General features: G+C 39.4%; 2 protein-coding genes across 2 annotated transcripts in view; both read left to right on the forward strand.

The window, feature by feature from the left end:
- The first annotated feature begins 2552 nt into the window (after positions 1 to 2552).
- LOC116696221 (protein ANKUB1) lies at positions 2553 to 7599 on the forward strand. Its single transcript, XM_032527042.1, has 5 exons — positions 2553 to 2716; positions 3052 to 3192; positions 5559 to 5775; positions 6174 to 6288; positions 6406 to 7599. Exons 1-5 carry the CDS (start codon positions 2627 to 2629, stop codon positions 7298 to 7300), a joined length of 1458 nt encoding a protein of 485 aa, XP_032382933.1. The 5' UTR covers positions 2553 to 2626; the 3' UTR covers positions 7301 to 7599.
- Positions 7600 to 8410: 811 nt separating this feature from the next.
- Positions 8411 to 22057, forward strand: part of ppp1r2 (protein phosphatase 1, regulatory (inhibitor) subunit 2) — a 17650-nt gene continuing 4003 nt past the window's right edge. The window contains exons 1-4 of the mRNA XM_032526196.1: positions 8411 to 8782; positions 17740 to 17847; positions 18561 to 18644; positions 20965 to 21074. Of these exons, the coding sequence (XP_032382087.1) occupies positions 8649 to 8782; positions 17740 to 17847; positions 18561 to 18644; positions 20965 to 21074 (436 nt within the window). The 5' untranslated portion in view covers positions 8411 to 8648. The remainder of the gene's footprint in view (positions 8783 to 17739; positions 17848 to 18560; positions 18645 to 20964; positions 21075 to 22057) is intronic.

Genomic DNA, 22057 nt, shown 5'->3' on the forward strand with positions numbered 1-22057 from the left:
CGGGGAAATTCCTTTGTTACAGCAGCAATTCTGCCCCCCTCCAGCAGACCACAGCATAAAGGATGGCAGAGGCCACCACCGAGTCATAAAAAGTCCTGAGGAGAGTCCTGCACACTCCAAAGGACCTAAGTCTCCTCAGCAGATGGAGGCGACTCTGGCCCTTTTTGTAGAATGCATTGGTGTGGTCAGTCCAGTTCAGTTTATTGTTCAGGTGAACACCCAGGAATTTGTAGCTCTCCACTATATCAATGTCCAATCCCTAGATGTTCACCTGTGAGAAGTGGGATGTTTTCCTCTGAAAGTCAACGATCATCTCCTTTGTCTTGCTGGTGTTGAGCTGAAGCTGGTTGAGCTCACACCAGCTGACAAAGTCCTTGATGACCGTCTTGTATTCCAGATCGTTCCCCTCAGAAACACCAGCAACAACGGCTGTGTCATCGGAGAACTTCTGTATGTGGCAGTGGGTGGTGTTGTGAGTGAAGTCCGAGGTATAGAGGGTGAATAGGAAGGGGGAGAGCACCGTACCCTGAGGGGCACCAGTGCTGCAGTGCACCACATCAGACACACAGTGATGGAGCCTCACATACTGTGGTCTGTTGGTGAGGTAGGCCATAGTCCATGCAGCCAGATGTTGGTCCACTCCGGCACTCTCCATCTTCACTTTGAGCAGCGAAGGCTGGATTGTGTTAAAAGCACTGGAGAAGTCAAAAAACATGACTCTCACAGTTCTCCCGCTGTCCTCCAGGTGGAGTTACTAAAATCTGATATATACAGTATGTAGAAGTATGACCATAAGCATTAAAATTATTACATTGTAAAATGGAACAATCTTCCTAATGACAGCTTTTAATTTAATTGTTATTACATTTAAGCTGAAAGAAACCTTCAAACGTAAGCATAAATAACTACCTAAAAATTAGAAAAACTAGACTTGAAATTAAAGTAATGAAAAACCAGACTTCATTCAAATTGAAAAGAAATTGAAAAAAAGGAGCAAGTAAAGCAACCTGAAAGACTTCATTTCACTTAGAACATTTCACTACATTTCTATATTTAAATATAATTTGTGTTTTTTGCACAAAAACAGAAATTGTTTCAACATGCAGGTCTTGAACCTTGATAAAACGAGGCACTCTTTGCTCAAAGCCCAGGCTCAACACAAAAACTTTGTGGACAGCTTCAGACTTTAATAAGGTCAAAATGCAAATTAGCTGTCCCTTGTAAAACTATCATGTAAAGCTGTCCCTTGTCTCAACTATCAAGAACATTTCAAGTTACTGTAATGTTCCTCCAACACAATGTGAAACTAGTGGGTAGTCCTTTTGTTTTTCAAAAGCAGAGTGAAGCGCTGACGTCAGAGTGTGTTGGGGTTGTTTTCAACTAAGAATGGTTTTCAACTAAGGTCTTAATACATCTTGGTCTTGCATAAAACAGTTTATTGTGTTGTAGGTTTTTGTTACAAAAACTGTCAAATAGCATATTAAATAAGATGTTTACATTTTCTAAGATTCTAATTCATAAACCTTTTATCTTGTGATGGTCCTCTTTGCAAACATGCTCATGCAGGACAGTTGAGCAGGATGGAATAACAGATAATACATGCCTGCTTCATATGGTAATGTAAGATCAGAATTAAGTAGCAGAAATACAATCATGATTCTGTATTCTGTTGTGAGTGATTACAACTTTTTGGAGTGGGTCATTTTCCAACCGGTCCTGTATTGCTGTGTAATGTCTTCCTCAGATAATAAGTCTATAACTGCACCTGAACTTTGCATGCTGAGGTCTTATTGCTGCTGTAAAAACAGAAGCAGATCAGGTGTAAAAAAGACATGAGACTAAATCAAACTCCAGTTTTGTGGCTCAATAACTGGAAGTTGTCACATGCAACACAACATTTTATTACATGTCTACAAATCCTGAGATATATTTCTTTTTCTTTTACAATTTACTCAATAGGCCCATATAATTTTGTACTACAATTAGTTTTGCTTGTTTTTTTCCTGTCTCTGTAAAGGCATTTGAGACTTCATAACAGAGTTAAGTGAATTACTATGAATGACTAAACTGTAATTTAAAAAGCTCCTAACTGCATGTTAGAGAGATAAAAATAACCTTGCATATTTATAATGTAGGTATGTGTAATGTAGGTCAGGTGTGTTTTTATTCAATGCAGCCACTAACATATTTTCACCCCTTTTAATCTATTTTATCTGCCTTTCTTGCACTTCAACGTGTTCGTATTTAACATCATTTGAATGGCACGCTTGTTTGTGGGGTGAGAAAATGTAGCATCAAAGAAAACATTTCAAAACCCAAATGGGTAAAGTATATAAGATCCAAATCACCAAGCCAAAATATGTCAAGATTACTCAACTTCTGTATCTGCATTTTAGAAACATCGTTCTATTATAGCAAATATTTAATAATTTGGAAAACATTGTCTTTTTTTTTAATCTGTTAGATCCCACTTTGCACAGTAGCGTGCCTTCCCAAACCATACCCACCCACCTCCTGCCCACCTCCCTGCAATGATTTTGCCTCTGACAAACTCACCACACACTCTCATCTGTCTGACTAAGGCACCACGGAGTAGCAAGGCAGACAGAGGACGGATGTACTGGCCATGAGGGTCTTCATCTGCTTCGAGGGCTCCTGTGAGCCTTTCGAAGTCCCTCCAGATCAGACTGTGGGAGCCATGAAGCAGCTGATGAAGGTAATAAAAAACATCATGTTTTAAATTCATTTTGAAAAGGCCTGATTATTTGGAGAAATTGCTGGAGGGAAAATAAACTGTGTGATTTATTACATTTTTGACAAACTGTTGCTTGTAATGGTGAAATACCATGCAGTGCAAGACCGTTATTAGTTTTCTTATATGTCAAGAAAAAGCTAAATCTCTTTATCACAGGAGACATTTTTTATTCAGCTCGCAAAGAAAAGGAAAAGCAAATGCAGTTCAGACGCTGAACACGGTCTATTGAGAAATTTATTTTCTTGGTCAGTACTCTTTCACGGCTCCATACATTTCCACTCTGTCCCTTTCTGTAGAATAATGTTCTGGTGCAACTCTCAGACGATGGGCAGCAGCGGTACCTAGAGCTGAGCTACGGTGGTGCAGCGCTGCGGGACAGCTGGGCTCTGTGTGACGTGGGCATCACAAGAGGCAGTGCCATCCGATGCCTGATAAAGGTATTAAAACATGTAAAAGGGTTTAGAGATGAGAGCTGTATTGGGATTTGAAGTTAATACAATCAGTTTACAATGATGCACATTGAGAGAGGATGCTGAAGTGAATCTATGCTTTAGGCCTACACTTCAAGGTCAAGGTTTCTTCATATGTCTCCCTAGGGAGAAATTGTGTTGGACAAGAGCAAGTTTAAGAACGGACTAGGTAACAATCACATTCAGAAGCCTGTACAGATGTGCTATTCAAATAAAAGAACATTTAATATAAAAGCAAGTATATAAAAAAGCATAAATATAAGAACCTATTGCTCAGATTCTTCATATATCAGTGCAATAAATAACTAAGTAAATAATCAGTTTCTGCAACAGTGGTTGGTGTTTCTTTTGTTTCCTTAAATTATAAGACGCGTCAGATAAAACGCTATTGGCCCGCCTGATAGTTTAAAAAAGATCCTGAGGGAAAGTGGGGCGGGGATTTCCATAATCTTCCCTGCTCTCTTGACCAGATTGAGGTTCAGAGCAGGGCTGGACAATTAATCGAAAATGTATCGACGTGTATCGCAATTCTGAAGCTGAAGTTGTATTTTTCCAATGACAACAATTTTGATGATTTTGATAATTTTGATAATTTTGATAAAACTAAAATGGGACTTTTTTCACAAGAAACTTTCATGACAAGCAATGTGTGCTTTCATTTCAATTTTTATACATTTTCAAGAATTTGTCATAATAGTTCTTCAATTATTTTAAAATAAGCACTTTTGAATTAGAAAAAAATAGCTCAATTTCAATATTTGAGCCTACAGTACAAACCTTGCCAATGAACTATGAGGACAAAAAAATTTTCTTTAAATTATCGTTCATTTGTCGTTATCGAGGTAAAATGTGCAATTAATCGTGATTTTGATTTTAGGTCAAATGGGGAAGCCCTAGACCTGAGTTTAAGATTTAAACAGTTAAATTAACAAACCAGCTGGTGATACCGTAGCGTGAGAAGGACTCTATTGTTGCCCTGTAAAAGTAAAAGATTTGCATATTTTTACTGCCTCTAAACAGTCTTAGTCTTTGGTCCATACGCACCTCAGAAGCTATTTTTTATTGAAATGCTTAATACAAACAGATGATTACAGTGTGGTGTTGGGCATTTGCAGAAAAACAGGACTTTTGTTTGGGAAAAATGGGCAAACCTGCTCTAGCAACTTTAAAATCAGTTCAAACATTAAATAAGTTCAAATAATGTTGCCTATCTTACTTTCTAACTTACTGCAGACTCAGTTCTTTTTTGTGAGATTCTAACCCCAAAGAAAATGATTTGCTTTTTTATCGATTTGAGATCAGAGGTCACATATACAACTTCTACTCATGAAGCATGACTTGTTCAACAACCCTTCAGTACGGTTTATGCTTGCTGTCACTGGACCTATATGTTATCACTGACATTTCACTTCAAAAACACATTATTTTTAATCTTTTCACTTTAGGGTTGAACAATTAGTGTCCCAATGCATACATATTCCTTATTTAGGATTACTTCTCATCAAATAAATCCTTTTTACAGTGAGAGAATTTTACATCAGACTGGTGCACTAATACGGAACAAGATGTTCCCATGTACTAAATGGCAGCTTGGAGAGAAATGAGTTTATGGCTGCCTGAGATCTTCAGTTTGTCCCCATTAGTCAGTTTTTAGTATTTGGACACATTCCAGGCTCATCACCAGGCCACCTTGTGTAAAAGGTTGTGTAAAAACTGTAGTAAGCATGTGTGTGTTCCTTTGTCATCATCCTCTTGTACAAATAGTTGTTTTCTACTGGCCGTACAGTGTTTTGATCTAATTTCACTCCTTAGTCGTGCGAATGTCTTGGTCTGGGACACTTTGCTTTGATATTTCACATCTTTGTGTATTTTAAAAGAAACATTTTTTTGCCCATTTTAATCACTCCAGGTCCTCAAACATGTACCTATTCAGTCAAAATCCTTTTGAATGGCAAATCATGTAGAGAGCGTTTGCAAAATGCATTCCAGCTTCTAATTTTCAGACAATTCAGTACATACTGCATATTTCAATGTTTTTAATGATATAGGGTTTCACTTGATTCCATGTGATTGTAATGTCAACCCCAGAGTGGCAGCAAACCCCTATATAAAAATTAAAAATATAGATAATAGTAAAAAAATGAAAGGAATTTAATCAATACAATATAATTCAACCAACTAAAAAGGGATATGCCCTCATGTACTGCTGACTTATAATTTACATTTTAAAGTTTGAGCTGTTTTTTTTTTTTTAGATTAACACAGGGTTTCATCTTGTGACTTAAACTACTCTTAGTCTAATTAACTGCAAGGCCATTATTATTATCTTTCAGAGTGAACAAAGGCCTGTGATGCGTGTGTTCAGTGCTGTGACAGGAGAAACTGTACCAATTATGAGAAGTGAGGCTCTCCCGCATATGTCCGTTGCTAGATTGAAAACTGTGGTGTCCATGCAAAGTGGCCTCCCTGTCAGCACCTTCAGACTGAGCACACCTGCTGGTGTGCAGCTCTATGACTGCAACCAACTGCAAGACTATGCCATTGAAGTGGGTATGGCCTGCTTTTGTTGTACAGTATGTAACTTCACAGTGAATGATGAGTAGCTCATTATTTAAAAAAAAAAAAGATTAGTTTAGCATTTTAATTGATTTAGTTAGATGTAATGAATTTCATTTGCTCTGCATTTTACTTTATTTATTTTAGCAATTACTAAACTGCTTTACATTTTGTAATGTGTGCAGCATCCAATCTGGGCTGAATGTTGGCTGGTATGAACTAGTATTAGGGTTTGAGGGATGTATTGCATGTTCCAATGAGATTCTTAGTTTTTTTTGTCATCCTGAAAGCCATACACAGAGAAATTTGAAGTTAAAATAGAATAATAATTGAACGAATCTGATGTATTTAAAAATATATACCAGCTTTTTTTGTTTTGTTTTTAAACAAAGGCACTACTCTCCGTTTGGACACATGGGATGGGTGGCTGGAGTTCCTCCAGGGTTGCCTACTTGGCCGTAGATCGACAGTCCAGAGCCATCTATCGGAGAATAAGCTGGTAATGAGGTCAGAAATTCTCTACATTAATAAAAGTGTGACAAAACCGTTGTTGCAGCTTTTACATACTGAGTCAGGGTGCAATCTTACACACAAAAGTGAATCTTTCTTGTCCTGCTTTTCCAGGTTTCAGCTGCAGGTAGCACTCTACATTGCTGCCTCTTTAGGCCACCTCGATCTGGCAGGCTGGCTGTTGGAGAGGGGATTGCATGCTGAGAAACCTGTGGGAGTCCATCCATACCGCCAGTGGTGCCACCAAACCGCCCATAGAGACACCGGAAAGTGTCCCATCCACATAGCTGCAGAGAGCAACCAGCTCCTCATCATCAAACTCTTCATCACCAAGAACCTGTTGACATTGGCTTGTCGAGACCCTGGCGGTCGGGACCCTTTGAAAGTTGCAATTCAGCATGGTCACAGAGATTGTGTCCGCTACTTAGCCAACAAGCTGTGCTCAGTAGTATCCCTGTCAAAAATGTCCCTGCCCATGCGTATCTACCTCCAGATAAAGAGTTGGGTGAGTTTGGGGCAGAATAGTGCCGCCTCCAATCGATGCCAGTACATCAGTGCTGTCTTCACAACCAGAGTGGGGGATACATTGCTGGTGGATGGTTTCACCAAGCCAAACATGTCTTCCAAATCCAGGAAAGCTATGACCAAACCAAGCAGAGAGCTCAAGGCCAAAGCTTTGCAGCCCTTACCTCCCATCAGCAATTTACTTTCAGTATCACATCTCCCCAGCCTGCAGTCTGGGAACCATGGTGACTTTAAAGAGATGCAGAAAAAACAGAGACAAGATGTGAAAAGTAGAGATGATGGTCTATTGGATAAAATCAGTAAAGATGAAAGCAGCTTATGCAAGTTCATACTCCCGCCAATCACCAGACAATGCATTCCAAGGCCAAATTCTTCCCATATTCTGACGGCGCCTCTGGAGCCCTTGTCTCACCACTGGGGCCGAACACCAAGAGAAAATGCCACATACTGCTTGACTATAGCCAGGTCTCTATCCTTTGTTTGATCTAACCTACTCTATGATCACATGCAATAAAAACACACTGCAATGGGTCTTATTAATGCCATCTTCATTTACGTTTAAAGCAAAGCATGTATCAGTGAAGAAACATTTGTTTTACCTGCAGTCAAATTATTTACACCACACATATTTTTTGCTTGTAATTCTGTCTGTTACTAGCTGCTAATTTAGGTTTTATGTGGATGTGTTCACTGGCCACTTGAAAATATTTTGCCAGAGTTAAGTTAAAGACACCGAATATATTAACATCAAGCCATTTCTATAATTACTCTAAAAGCTTTTGTAATGGGACATTAAACAGAGGATATCAATTGCTTCGTTTTTTATGTGTACAGTTACAATTAAAGATTACTAATGACTTTTGGATGCTATCCAAATGCTGTACATGAACGCAATAATTCACTGTGTATTGCATGTTTCTGCAGTACCTTTACAGAGAAGCCTTGGTTGAAGCAGATGAGCATAGCACGGACCCTGATAAGGAAGCGTGTCCACATGGCCTGATACTCTCATCCAGATCTGTCATGCAACAGCCCAACTCCTCGTGGAGCTCCTATTTTCCCAGCTGCCTGAATAACTGTGGACAATGAAGAATCCTTCAGAGTGACAACTGAGTGCATCTCAGGCTTTTTTTGTCACTGAAAACTAAACCTCTTATAACCTTTATGTGCTTAGTCAAATACGTGCCTTTTGTTGCCTTTTACAGTGAGAGAGATATACATTATGGTATAGACATATACAGACATTTTTTTATTAATTTTATACTTATTTTAAAAAAGTAAAAAGATTCATTAATGCTAATTTTGTGTTTGACAAAAGTCAAAGTAAGGACTAACTAAATTCAAAGCTTAGAACACTAACATACTGCATCTTCTAATAAAGGTTAAAAATCTCTTTTTTGGTTTTGGGTTCCTGCATTCATATTAATTTCTAAAATACAACATACCACACAATACTATATTCGTTTCAATCTAATATTATATAAGACAAATCGTTTATAAATGCCTTTATGATTTCCGAGCACCCAAAGGCAGCATTTGTAAATTTGATGTGAAATCGCGTTTCAAAATATCGCGATATTGTAAGCCTAGTAGCCGACCCGCTAGGACTGATGTTACCTTGCCCCACCAACCAGAGAGTAGACCATGCTGAACCGCCAGTGTAGATAGGATCCTGCACATGTTTCTCCTGAGTTTATAGAAGAGCACTGAGTTATGACGGGGAGTATGTTGACAGCCGAACCTGTCTTTGGTAATTAGCAAAGTCACAGAAATCACAGCATTAGAAAATCAGTTGAAGAGAAATAGTTTCGCCTGACAGTTAGTGTGTGGCGATGGCAACTTCCCGGCGTCCGATAAAAGGCATCCTGAAAAACAAGAATAGCGGGACAGACGTCAAATCGCTGCCAGAAGACGTACCAGGAGACAGTCCTGAACAAGCCCCTGTGCTCTCGGAAGACGACCAACAGTAAGTTGTCTGCTTAGCTGTAGTGATGCTAGCTAGTAGCCAGGTAACATTGACGTTAGCTAGCTATAGCTCATATTTATATGTTAGCCTCTCTAACGTCACTCCCGTGTCAGTCAGACTAACGTTAACGTCAAACCAACCTTTTTTGGCTGTTAATGTACGTTCAGTCTATAGCGTGTATTGGCTGTGTGAAAACTTTCTGGTTCTTTCTAGCGACTATGAGATGGTATCACTCCTCCCTGATAAAACATTGATGTTGTGTGTAACGAAGAGCTAACGTTTGGCGCTAGCAGCTAGCTCGTCGTTTGTCAGGTTAACGCTAGCTTGTTCGCTAGCCAGTAAAGTCGCAGCCACGACGGTAGTGTTACTCTGGTTGTACCTGTTAACGCGTATTCACATTGTTAGCTAGCTAGTTAGAGACGCCTAAACTCAAAGCTCTTACAGTCGACTTGTTTAACTTAGTGGTAATTGAAGATTATGGGAAACAATTATCGTTGAACAGTGACAACCCCCAGCCAGCGTTGCCTAACATTATATAATATGAGAAAGATATTAGACATTAAACATATTTGCAGATTATAAATTATATAGTTCCTAGATTATCATGTAATCTATTAAATATTTTATATTTTAAAAATAAAAATTTCTGGAACTATGAAGCATTTTGTTGAAAACAAAAGTGCATCTGTACACTTTTCAAGGACCCAGTGTCGTGGACCCATTTGAGAATCCCTGCTATTGCTTACCTCTTTGTACTGTATCTCATTGACGCTGACACTTTGACTGTGGCAGGTAGACAGAAAGCCTCAGATCACCAGTCCCTGTATGTCTCTTCTCTCCCCCCGGGAGACTCTGGACACGTTGTTATCTGTGTGATGTTGCTATGTAAAGGAGATTTGCAGACATAGGAGAGCCTCTTTTGCCATCGCATGATTGGTAAAAAGCAAAATACCCACATAAATACATTATTTTGTATCATTTGTATTAACTGTGGCACTATGTAATTTAAAAAAACCAAGAACGTTGAATATTGTTTGATATTTATTATTAATTGAATGCTGTCTGAAATGCACTCACACAGGGTGATGAACTGACACCACCCACCTGCCAAATGCTGCTAAATCTTCATTGCTAGCTGGAGATTCTGCACAGTGTAACAGTTGGATTGGGCTGTATCATCGGTTGAATCTTTTAGTAGAATCATAATTAGATTTCAATCTAGGGTTTCACTATATCTTTTTTTTTTTTTTTAATCACCATTGCGTTATCAACTGGCGCAGTAACCATATCGAGTAAGACTGACAAAGTTTAGCGACTTTGAGTCCTTGAAAAGCGCTATATAAATTCAATTTATTATTATATGGCAATAAACTCAGATTTTTTTGTGTTAGAAAATATCACTAGAAAACTACATTTTAAAATGTAACTCATTATTTTTAAGTGGTGCCTTTTTATACTAAACTTTAAAATAATTACTTTTGAATTTGTTTTAAATTCAACAAGCAATTTGTTGTAATATAGCAGAATACTGAAATCAGCAGAAATACACTTGTACAGAAATTCTTGTTTCATTTATTGCAAGTAAAATCGTTATAGGGATATTCAATGTTATCGCATTTCAAATTAGGAGTCATTAGAAAAATGTGTGGTTATAGTATGCTACTTCTGATCTTTTAGATAAACATGCATGCTACAATGTATTATTATCATTAATTATGCATCAGCTTTATGATTTATATTATGTCCTACCAGCTACTTTGGAAGGTAACTAGCCATTCTTTGGTTGGTTAAAGTTGAATGGGCTCCCTGCTTCTCCCTTGCCAGCAGGTTGAGACATTAATATTAGTCCCCACTGAGCTGCAGCATGAGAAATTAGACCATAGAAGCACGGCAGTAATTAGGGAATTCCGTTCCCAACAGCGAATCAAGCTTTTTCTGTGTTGATTCAAAAATAGTCTCACATTGAGTGACATGGTGGAAAAAGAGTTTTTGGAAGGATCCTGTGTGCAGCCAAGCACCAAATCCACAGAGAAGAACGATGACCGTGCTGTGCCATGACACCCCTGTCACTCTTGTTTAGCTCTTTACATACAGTTTGACAGTGATTTTATTTTTTTATAAGCGCCATGTCAGTATAAGTCAGCATTTTATTGATTGAACGATGACCCTCCAAAGTCACCCTCTGTCTAGTATGCTAAAATTTGGCAGGTCTTCACTACTTGGGCACTGTGCCTACTAAAGCATCGGGTATACTCGTGCACGACACAGAGCGTGGGCCGCTACGCACGCATTGGTCCCTGTTTTTAACAATCTAGGTGCATGGTTCCAAAGGGTTGTACTTAGTGCATTCATTAATTCATGGGTATGTTTTGGGCGTAACATGCAGTAAACCAGAGGGTCATCTCCTGTTCCCTTTTTAAAAGCCAGGCGCGTTTGTACCTTGGAGTATTAAGGGCTCCAGACTAACTTTTGTCACTAGAGGCACTGTGGCCCCAGACTGAGAATTTTAGGGGCGCAGCCAGAAAATTTAGAGGCACACACCGTAAATCAACATGCTAACCAAACATTCATATTTCTACTAATTTCCACTGTATTACTAATGAATACTTTGATAATAGATGCAGAAATTATAATGTGCTGTTTCAAATTCCGTGTTACATTTTATTGTGCACTTCTGAAAATGCAACATACAAGGTCAACCAACAGCACCATCGCTGTCATGACAGTACAAAAATAAAAAAAATAAAAAATTATACATTCAGAATAAAAAAGTGCTTAGTAACCTTTTGGTCATTTCACAGTTAAAAACAATACTTGACAAATGTATGTAAAATGTTGAAGGTCGGGCTGGCTTTTGAATTTGGTGAAGGGTAGATCCTCCTTAGCAATGATATAGGCCGTCTAAATTAGTTAAATTTCAACATCATCTCTGCCTCATCTGCGCTCTGATTTACAGCTTTTTTTCATCTAGAAGCAACCGGCAGTGGCATTACTTTTTCATTTATTAACATGTCACGACATACTCTATGCTTGAGGCTAAGATTGTGTTTAACTAGTGTATTGTGTTTAAACTGCGAAGTGTTCTCCACACAAACATCTGACCCTGAATAATCATCTGACTGGGACACTGTAGACTCTGGCACTAGCACACTAGCTGTAAATCTGTAAATGACCAAGAAGTAGTCGAGAAGAAGAGACCAGAAGTACAGTGAGGGGAAAAAAGTATTTGATCCCCTGCTGATTTTGTACGTTTGCCCACTGACAAAGAAATGATTAGTCTACTATTTTAATAGATTTATTTGAACAGTGAGAGACAGAATAACAACAAGAAAATCCAGAAAAACGGATGTCAAAAATGTTACAAATTGATTTGCATTTTAATGAGGGAAATAAGTATTTGACCCTTCTCAATCAGAAAGATTTCTGGAATGGCCTACAAGACCATTGCCAAGCAGCTCGGTGAGAAGGTGACAACAGTTGGAACAACAAATGGAAGAAACGCAAAAGAACTATCAATCTCCCTCGGCCTGGGACTCCATGCAAGATCTCAGCTCAGCTGGGACCATAGTCACCAAGAAAACAATTGGTAACACACTACGCCGTGAAGGACTGAAATCCTGCAGCAGGTCCCCCTGCTCAAGAAAGCACATACACAGTACATGCCCATCTGAAGTTTGCCAATGAACATCTAAATGATCCAGATGACATCTAGGTGAAACTGTTGTGGTTAGATGAGACCTAAAAGGAGCTCTTTGGCATCAACTCAATTCGCCGTGTTTGTAGGAGGAGGAATGCTGCCTATGACCCCAAGAACACCATTCCCACCATCAAACATGGAGGTGGAAACGTTATTCTTTGGGTTTTTTTTCTGCTAAGGGGACAGTACAACTTCACCGCATCAAATCTTGGGTAAGAACCTCCTTCCCTCAGCCGGGGCATTGAAAATGGGTCGTGGATGGGTATTCCAGCATGACAATGACCCAAAACACACGGCCAAGGCAACAAAAGAGTGGTTCAAGAAGAAGCACATTAAGGTCTAACCAGTCTCCAGACCTTAATCCCAAAGAAAATCTGGGGAGGTAGCTGAAGGTTCGAGTTGCCAAACGTCAGCCTCGAAACCTTAATGACTTGGAGAAGATCTGCAAAGAGGAGTGTGACAAAATCCCTCCTGAGACGTGTGCAAACCTGGTGGCCAACTACAGGAAACGTCTGACCTCTGATTGCCAACAAGGGTTTTGCCACCAAGTACTAAGTTGTGTTTTTCAGAGGGGTCAAATACATATTTACCTAATTAAAATGCATATCAATTTATAACATATTTGACATGTGTTTTTCTGGATTTTTTTGTTATTCTGTCTCTCAATGTTCAAATAAATCTACCATTAAAATTATAGACCGATCATTTCTTCGTCAGTGGGCAAATGTGTAAAATCAGCTGGGGATCAAATACGTTTTTCCCTCACTGTAAAGAAAAGCAGGCTGCCTGGCAACCGTAGTAAACGCATCCGTGTTAAACACCGACGTGCCGCGGAACATTACATCTCTCTACTCTAATCATCAATAGGACGGTCTGCTTGTAGCACTGTTAGGAACACTCTTTCCATGAAGCAGTCTTTTTAGCTTGGACAAAACAATCTCACGTTTTTCCACACTCTCCAGCAGAATGTTTCTTCTTTTCCCAGTGTGCTGTCTCTCTCTCTAACCACATATTTGACTCCCTGTGGTCTAGGGCTGCACAATTAATCGCAATTATATCAAAATCGCAATATCGACTAGTGCAATATCCAAATTGCAGGGGGGCGCAATATTTGTTAATAGCTAAATATGTGTCAAACCGTTCTTGGTTAAGTATTGTAGTGCTGCAGAGATGTCCCGGCCTAAAAATCCTATCCTACAGACTTGTTGGGTACAGATCCTCACAAAAATTACACTAGAATAATTTTAATTTCTTTGATTATTAATAATTTTCAACAGAAATGACAAATACCTACCAACCAGCAACCATTTGGTCGAGCACCTGTCCATGTTTAAACAATTCCGCTTCCCTCGATATAATCATAGAAACAACATGGACCAGTTGTTGCTATTGGTTACAATGATGAGAGTATGGCTACCTGCTAGAAATGTTTATCACCTCTTAGTTAGCAGAAACAACCACCTGCAGACATCAAATGAACTAAAGCCAAGAAGGACAATTGAAACTACAAAATAACTGTGTAATTTGTACAAAAGATATATAAAGATAAGAAATAAAGAAAACGTAAATGTGTTTATTTCTCTGCCACCCTGCAGGGCATTGTGAGGCCCTGGCCACTTGTTTCTAATCAATTGGAGACGGTCGCTTTTGTTATCCCTTCAGTCACCCACTATTATTTAGTTAACAGTGATGTACGGGCCTCACACCCAGTCATATATAATTCATAGATGCTTCCATGAAATTTAATCTCTCCTTCACTGTCTTGTGAGCCTCATCCTGACTGTGTGATGGACAGTTTGACTATCAGGTAGTGAATATCTGACTTTTTATAATGTAGAAAAAAAAAAAATCCCACTTAGACCACTCGGACCGTTGACCCTCCTGTGTGCCGGTCAGCTGAGGCTAACTGTGGGCACAGAAAATGAAGTGAGAATCAACAGGTGTCTAAACACCTCTAGTCTACAATGATAAAACAGCAGGAACTGCTTTAGAAAGAGGCAGTAAAACTGAGTGAACAAACATACTTACTTATCTCCAATTTTTATTATGTTCTTGGTACAGCGATGTTTTTTCTTTTTAAACGAAACATTTCATCTTTGAAATTCTACACTGTTATAGCTGCAGTTGTTGTGTTCTTTTGGCTCAATTCAGATTTTAATTCACTACACCAAATGCTAATTTTACTTGTCAGCATAACAGTGAAAATCCCTTCTGTTAACTTGTAGAACGTTTTTCCACTTCATGACCTTACCCTGACCACTAATGCGGCCAGAGAATTAAATTTGTAGTCCCACCTCATTACTCCGATTCTGCACTGATGCACTTTGTAAATCTGGGCAAATGATGACAGATGGGGCTTAAACCTGTTTTAGTCCTAAATCTGCAACTAACTACTGCTGCCCGAGGAAGGAGCCAAAGGAGAACCGTCTCTTCTGTAAAAGCAGAGTGTGCTGCTGTTACTGTTAGTGGGTTCAGACAGTAGTGGAGAGCTCAGGGCCGGGCCTGTCCTCACTACTCTCTGACTATGCTACCTGATAGCACAGCTCAACTCTCAATGATGACTCACTCTGTTTAATGAGTTTCCTGAAGCGTTTTGTCGCCAGCTATTGACCACCCTCAAGAGATCGCTTAAAAGATACAACTCTATATTTAATATGTGCTAGTAGTTTTTTCCCTCATGCAATGTCAAGTGCATTATCATTCCATTACAGTTTTTCTGATGATTTGCTCTAAATGAGTGAGTGGATTAAAGGGTGAAAATGGAACATGATTGGCTGCTTCTGGGATATGTTGTGTAACCACAAACTCTATAGTGAAGCACTACAGACATATTAATGCCTAAAAACCCAGATTTTACTCGGAGCCCTTTGCTGAGAACATTTCTGGAGTGGTGTTTATTACTCAGATTTTTAATTATTATTACTCTTTGTGTTTTGTTGTTTTGCATGTTCCAGTTACACAAACCCGGCCAACAAGGTAGTTCAATTATAGAATGAGTGTGCATGTTCAGTGCATTTTATCAAGATGAACAACATTGGCCTCTTTGCTATCTGTTTATAGAGGGGTTTCTCAAACCGCTAGGCCACCTGGTTGCTCATATGCAGGTCAGCAGCTCATTATAGTACTAGTTTATGTGGCCGGGTTAGCTCAGTTGGTGGAGCAGGTGCACATATAGAGGTTTACTCCTCGACGCAGAGGCCGCGGGTTGGACTTCGACCTGCGGCCCTTTGCTGCATGTCATTCCCCCTCTCTCCCCTTTCATATCTTCATCTGTGGAAATAAAAATGCCCCCCAGAAATATAGTACTAGTTCATGTCTACTTATATGTGCAAGAGTCTTTGCCAAAACCCTTTTTTAAAGCTCAAATTAATTAATTGATGCCAAAACCCATTTCATTTTTTTTTTTTACGTCAGTCTAGAGTTGCAAAATCCCTGGAATATTCAAGGCAAAAACCTATCAATGGAAATGAAAGAGAAGTCTTGGAAATTAACAAGAACAAAGTGGAAATAGGGATTATTAGCTCAGGCTGTATTTACCCTGTCTTTTGCAGATAGAAAGACACCTTTTATTATACCACAAGCAGACATATTTGTAAACCTTTCTAATAGAAATGGAAAACATTTGAGCAGAATTGTCTTTAAATTAAATAAGTTTATTCATTTAACATTGTATTAATCTTTCAATGGAGAAAAAAAACCTAAAAAACGGACTGATTTCCAGAAATAATTTTCTCCAATAATCTTCCTCTCAGGCCTTCACTATCCAAGCTTAATTCCTATTTAATGGGATGCTGGCACATGTTCTATACAGGAGATAGAAAAGCTGAATGCAGTGCATGGTTACAATTCTTTTAAATGGGCATACCTCTAAACCAAAACGTGTCATAGAGCTAGTATAGTAACTAACACTAATTTCCAAACCTTCCTTGCCTAGAGTCATCGATATAAATAGGGTGGACACAATAACCAAACAGTTGAATCATCACCTCTAAAAGAGAAACAACAAAACCGAACATAACCTGCGTGAAGGTAGGATTTATTGCAGAACTCTCATCTTAGACTGCATTAGTTTTAGAGAGGTGTTCCAAACGAACTACAAACTGAGTGTACATTTTATTTATACTTATTTAGCTCGCAAGGCATATGCCAGCTTGTTAAGTAAAGCTTGTCAAACACCAAAACAAGCTCCGAAGATTAAAAATCAGTGTAGCATGCAAGGGAATTGACTTGCCTCAGCATCCACAACCAAATTGATTGAACTACTGCCACTGTTTGCTGATGTTGCTGAAGTGTTGCAGGCCACTATTCAGCCCTTTTCACCTGCATAAGAAGTTGATTTCAGGTGATTTCTGTATCAACTGTATGAAATTCCAGAAACCCAGGGTTTGCCACATAGGGCATTAACAGGAAAGAATGTGAAAAATCATTATTTATTCTTCCTCTGATTTGTAGCTTATCTGGAGGTTTATCAGGTCTCCCCCCTCTTCAGTGCTCTTGGACAGAGAGAATAATGTGTATTTGCAAAGTCTGCGTGGCACAGGTCTTTTCTTTTTTTTGAGTAAGAGATGTAAGGAAGCTCTGTCTGCATGCTTGTAGCACCAGGCTGGGGATTTAGAATTTCTCTCTCCTGTTTCCCAACCCCTGGCTGTGTCCCATGATACCCAACCTTTTGTTCCATGAACAAGGTCAGAACTGATGCACTGTGTCTTGGCAGGAGAGGCTAGCAAGAGCAGAGGTAATTTAAACCAAGCCAGATAACTCTCAAAGCCACTGGTTTTATAGCTGTAGTTTTCATCTTAGTTTGTTTGAAAATTAAAAGGATAAAAAAAGGTTTGAAAAAGAATTATACAATGTTCTAATCAGAGAATGAGACTGCACAGGCTTACAGTAAACTGAGAAGAGGAAAGAAAATGGAGAGTGGGACTACAAAAACCAAATGATACGTAAAATATGGTATGACAAAATTCAATAAAAAAAATGCCGTGGAATGCATTTAAAAGTGGATGCATTGGAAAAATGCTTTCTCTTGAACCATGCGGGCAGGTGTTCTCTCTTCATGTCTCATTCTGTGTTGATTTAGTCTTTGTTTCTGTTCATTTCCTCTGAGGATTTGAAAGGGCAATGAGGATTAGAGTAATTCTGAACAAAAAGCCTGGAATAATCTGTGGGTGGGTAGCTGGTGCACAGTGGTCCAAATGGATTGTCTGTCCATTTAGCCCTCGTTTTCACCTCACTGTATTTTCTTTCTTGCTTTTCACAGGAAGAAGTCCCAGAAATGGGACGAGATGAACATCCTGGCCACGTACCATCCGGCCGACAAAGACTATGGCCTGATGAAGATCGATGAACCCAGCACACCTTACAATAGGTCAGAACCTTCTGTCATCATTTCCTTTTGTCTGTTTCTATTGATAAAGATTGATTCAGTTGATCCTGTACAGCACTATGTAGATGTTAGTTATGATACAGTGTATAGGCTAAACACACTCAGTATTTTACTGTATTATATAGTTTTTATTTTCTCATTTTCTTTTAAATATATATATATATATATTTCTTTCCTTTTTAAATAAAAATATTTAGTTATCTTCATTTGCAAAAGTGTGGAAGCATGTACAGCTATCTTTGATTTCAATGTTAGGTGGGTTCCTTTTATAAGCCCTAAGGTTGTTTTTTTTTAATCTCACCTTTGTGTTTTATGTTATTGTATATTTCTTCTTTCTTTTTTTATTTATTTCATACACACAAATAAAAAATAAAGAAATGTGTAACACCACAGAGTTTACCCTTAAAATGATCAGTTTAATGCACTAACCAGTGCCAGTGTAAGAGCGTTGAGTTAGTGTGTCTCAGCGCGTGTGTAATCCAATATGTCAGGGTTTTGCAGGGAAGGTCACCCTTGTCACGGACCTTCCCTCTTTCTCCCCTCGGGGTCCTCTTCACTGTCTCCTTCCACTTTACCCTTTAAAACCATCTATCAACTTGTCTGTTTGGTTTTGTCTGTACTCTCTTTCCTTCTCATTCTTCCCTCCTTAGCCTCTTTTTGAGCTTATTCTTATTCAGTTAATTTCTCTCTTTCAGGATGGTGGGTGAAGACGAAGATGAAGGGGCGCTGAGTGACTCGGAAGGCCACAGTGGCCTTGCAGCTGATGACCTGGCATCAAAGTAAGAAGTGTGAATGAAGGGAGACAAGTACAAACCCAGCACAAAGGTAGAAATGGGAGAAATTCAAGCAATAAAGGATAAAGTTGGCTGCTGTAACAGCTACCTGCTACCTTTTTAGATTGAAATTGTTCTGTAGTTGCTGGTGCACTGCGTAGCATTTTAGATTTTTAGTGAAATGTAATTGTAACCTGCAAAAGGGCAAAAAATTGATTGTGCTCTCAGACGAGCCACACCTCAAAACACCAATGTCCTCCAACAAGAATGGGTTGTACCAGTAACTGATAAGTGTGTATTTACTGTATAGCCTGTGACATCCTCTTTGACCTCTCAATGACCAGGGTTATCTGACCCGAGTTATCTAAGCCAAGCCAGTCATCATGGGTTGATCCCAGGTCATGACAATTCAGATATGATCTGGGTCACAACCTGGGAAGAATGCATACCAATTACATTACATGCTGTGTATGGGTTGGGGGGGGGGTTACACGTCATATTCTGTAAATGGTTAACATTGTCACATACGAGTCTAGCAGTACACTACAAGTCCTGTGGTGTACTGCAGGCTGCAGAGACATTGCGCTGTGAGCTTGGCCGAGCGAAGAGAGTGAGATGACGAAAAGGAGCTGTGAACGAGAGATATAAAACTTATAAGATTGTTTTACAGCCATTACGTTCTAAAGCACAAATAAATTTTAATTAAACACTCCACAGATGGTTTTGTGGAGACAGACAATCATATAGTGTCGTTCTCCTCTTCATTGTATTCATTGCAGGTGCAGCATTAAGTAAGGAAATAAGCTACTCTAACAATTTATGACCATTTCCCTGTGTTTAATAACAATTAAAAGTAAAGTTATGCTTTGTTCTCCCAGTTAGTGGTGGTGCAATGCAACAGCTGCTCAGCTGCAGCCTCCAGGACAGATTTGTCCAGACAGAAAGTTGTGCTTTATAATTCACGGCATGCAGACCCAGTAGGCAGTACAAACACTCCCAGACTGCACTGCAGCCTTTGATTATACTCCAGGCTGGGTTGACTAAATGCATCTTGACAAACTTCTTCCTTTTTCCACTGAAAGAGAATCAAGCCGAGAGAACCTTGGTAAAGGTTAGCAGTATACATTTGGCATGTCCTCGGACTGCTCAGATGGCAGTATTTCTCACTGCAGGTCTGTCGCTACTTGGTTTGACAAATACTCATGGGGACGTGTCCTAGTTTGTTCCAACCAAAAAAGATACCTATAAAAGAGCCTCTCTGTCTCCATTAAGTGTGTCTCCAAACTTCTTTTACAATGTTACTGTACATATGCTATATCATGAAACTAGTTTAGATAAAAAAAGTAAAGACGTCATCTCTTTTTAAAAGCGCCGATTTACACAAAAAAAGGAAATTGTGAACTCAAGCGAGCAAGAGCATATTAAAGAACAGCGGTTTCATCAAAAGAGTTATTCACGTAGTAACTTGTAGAAGAGCAGAAGCAAACAGAGATAGACAGGGTGAATAACTTCACCCTGAAAAGTCTTCCTGTCTTAAGAAATGTGTATCTGCCAGACTGCCACTCCGAGCTGTCTTCTGAATGGTACTGGGAGTTTGCGAAGTGTATTTGCTGGGGGCCATCACACTTACGTAAGTGCATTGATGATGGGGTGAGCTAGTTTGATTGTGTGCACCACAAAGACGATAGCGATTAGCTCCAGGCTTGCAAGTCAATTAGCCCCCTTTTCTTGACTTCCACATGGAGTGCCTTCCATTGTTTTACACTAAACCCTCCAGATAGAACAAAAGCTGCTCTTTTTCTCTGTCCTGTTGTTTAATCTCTCCAACATCCACTCCTACTCACTTCTCTCATCCTACTTATCCAAGTATGCTTTTCTGAAATGTACTTCCCTTGTCTCCAATTCACTGCAGCACTTACACCTTCTCCCTTCTCTTCTTCCTGTCTGTCTTTATCGGCCTCGGATGTCTGGCTCAGTCGTTAACCGTTATTCATCTTGTCACCTGCTGTTAAAGCTCTTAGTGAGTGTGAGAGACGGGGATAGTAACTCTGGCTGTTTTTTGTCTCATGCTTGAGTACTTGCACACGCTCAAATCTCTTCACTCTCACTGTGCTCCTTTCCCTCGCCTAATATCTCTCCATCTGTCTTCCTCCCATGTCTGTTTTCCTCAAAAGAAAGCTTTTTTCAGTTGTTGAAACTCCTGTTTCTATTTGGTCCCTTTTTTAATGTGGTTAAAACACTACAGAACATACTGGGAATGCCGTAATTGTTTTTTCTTTTTAACTTATTTCTTGTCCCTTCCGGTCTGTTTTTATTTTCTTTCAAGGCTAGTGGCAGCCGAGGGCTCAGAGCCTCGCTTCATGAAGGAGGAAGAAGAAGAAGACGACGAAGAGAGCAGTGAGGAGGAGGCCGAGGACCTGACTCCTGAAGAGCAAGGTAGAACTTGTTTATTTTTAGACTCCATCTTAATATGTGTCCTCTGCAGCTGTGAGGGTGACAGTCCACAGTGAAGTGCTGGTGGAGAGGGATCGCTTTTGGAAAGGGCTCCAGTGTTCTGTGTGCTCTTTCAAGACACACACACAGACACACACACCAAATGTGTCAGTATTCTTTTGACCATTCTCTGACCTTTTATGTTCACAATTCAAAGGAGCTTTATTGTAATAAAAGTTTCGGACAGTACACAATGAACCGCAACGTAAACATTAACACAACATCAAGATGTTTTTTGTATTAATTATATATACATTATCATAAACATTCTCTCTCTCTCTCTCTCTCTCTCTCTCTCTCTCTCTCTCTCTCTCTCTCTCAGATTCAGAGATGGGAGTTGAGCTGTATAGCACATTTCTATTTCTGTTTTGGTTGCTTGTTTCACATTCATATCTGAGCTATGCAGGTGAAAGCCAGAGAACAGTCTGGAAACTGCAAATCGATATGATTCCACTGCAGAGCTACAGCCTCAGCAGTTTTCGACACAGTTCTAGACGTGCCATCTTTGTGCCACCTATAGGACAGTTTTAGCATCAGTTCAGAGCTGCAGATGAAGATGTGCTGATTCAGGTTTAAGAGAACTAGCGCAGTGCCCGGTATTGCTGCTTGTAGAATTCATCAAAACCAAATTGTACCCCAAAACTACTAGGTCTGTTTTTATCTTCTTTCAAGGCTGGTGGCACCAAGGGCTCAGCTGCTCTTGCTGCTTAAATATACCTCATTCCTTCCTTACTTTGCATCTCCACCTATCACAAATGTGCACACATTACAATCCTAGATATCCAAAATTGGTCAGTGGCACATCACACAGAAACGGAGCCCAGCATAGCCTTTCATAGCCTCGCATAAAGTCTGTCACACCCAGTGTTGGGCAAGTTACTTTTAAAAAGTAATGGGTTTCAGTTACAAATTATAAAAGTAACTAG

This window comes from Etheostoma spectabile, chromosome 9 (genome assembly GCF_008692095.1).
Source record: "Etheostoma spectabile isolate EspeVRDwgs_2016 chromosome 9, UIUC_Espe_1.0, whole genome shotgun sequence".
NCBI lineage: Eukaryota > Metazoa > Chordata > Actinopteri > Perciformes > Percidae > Etheostoma > Etheostoma spectabile.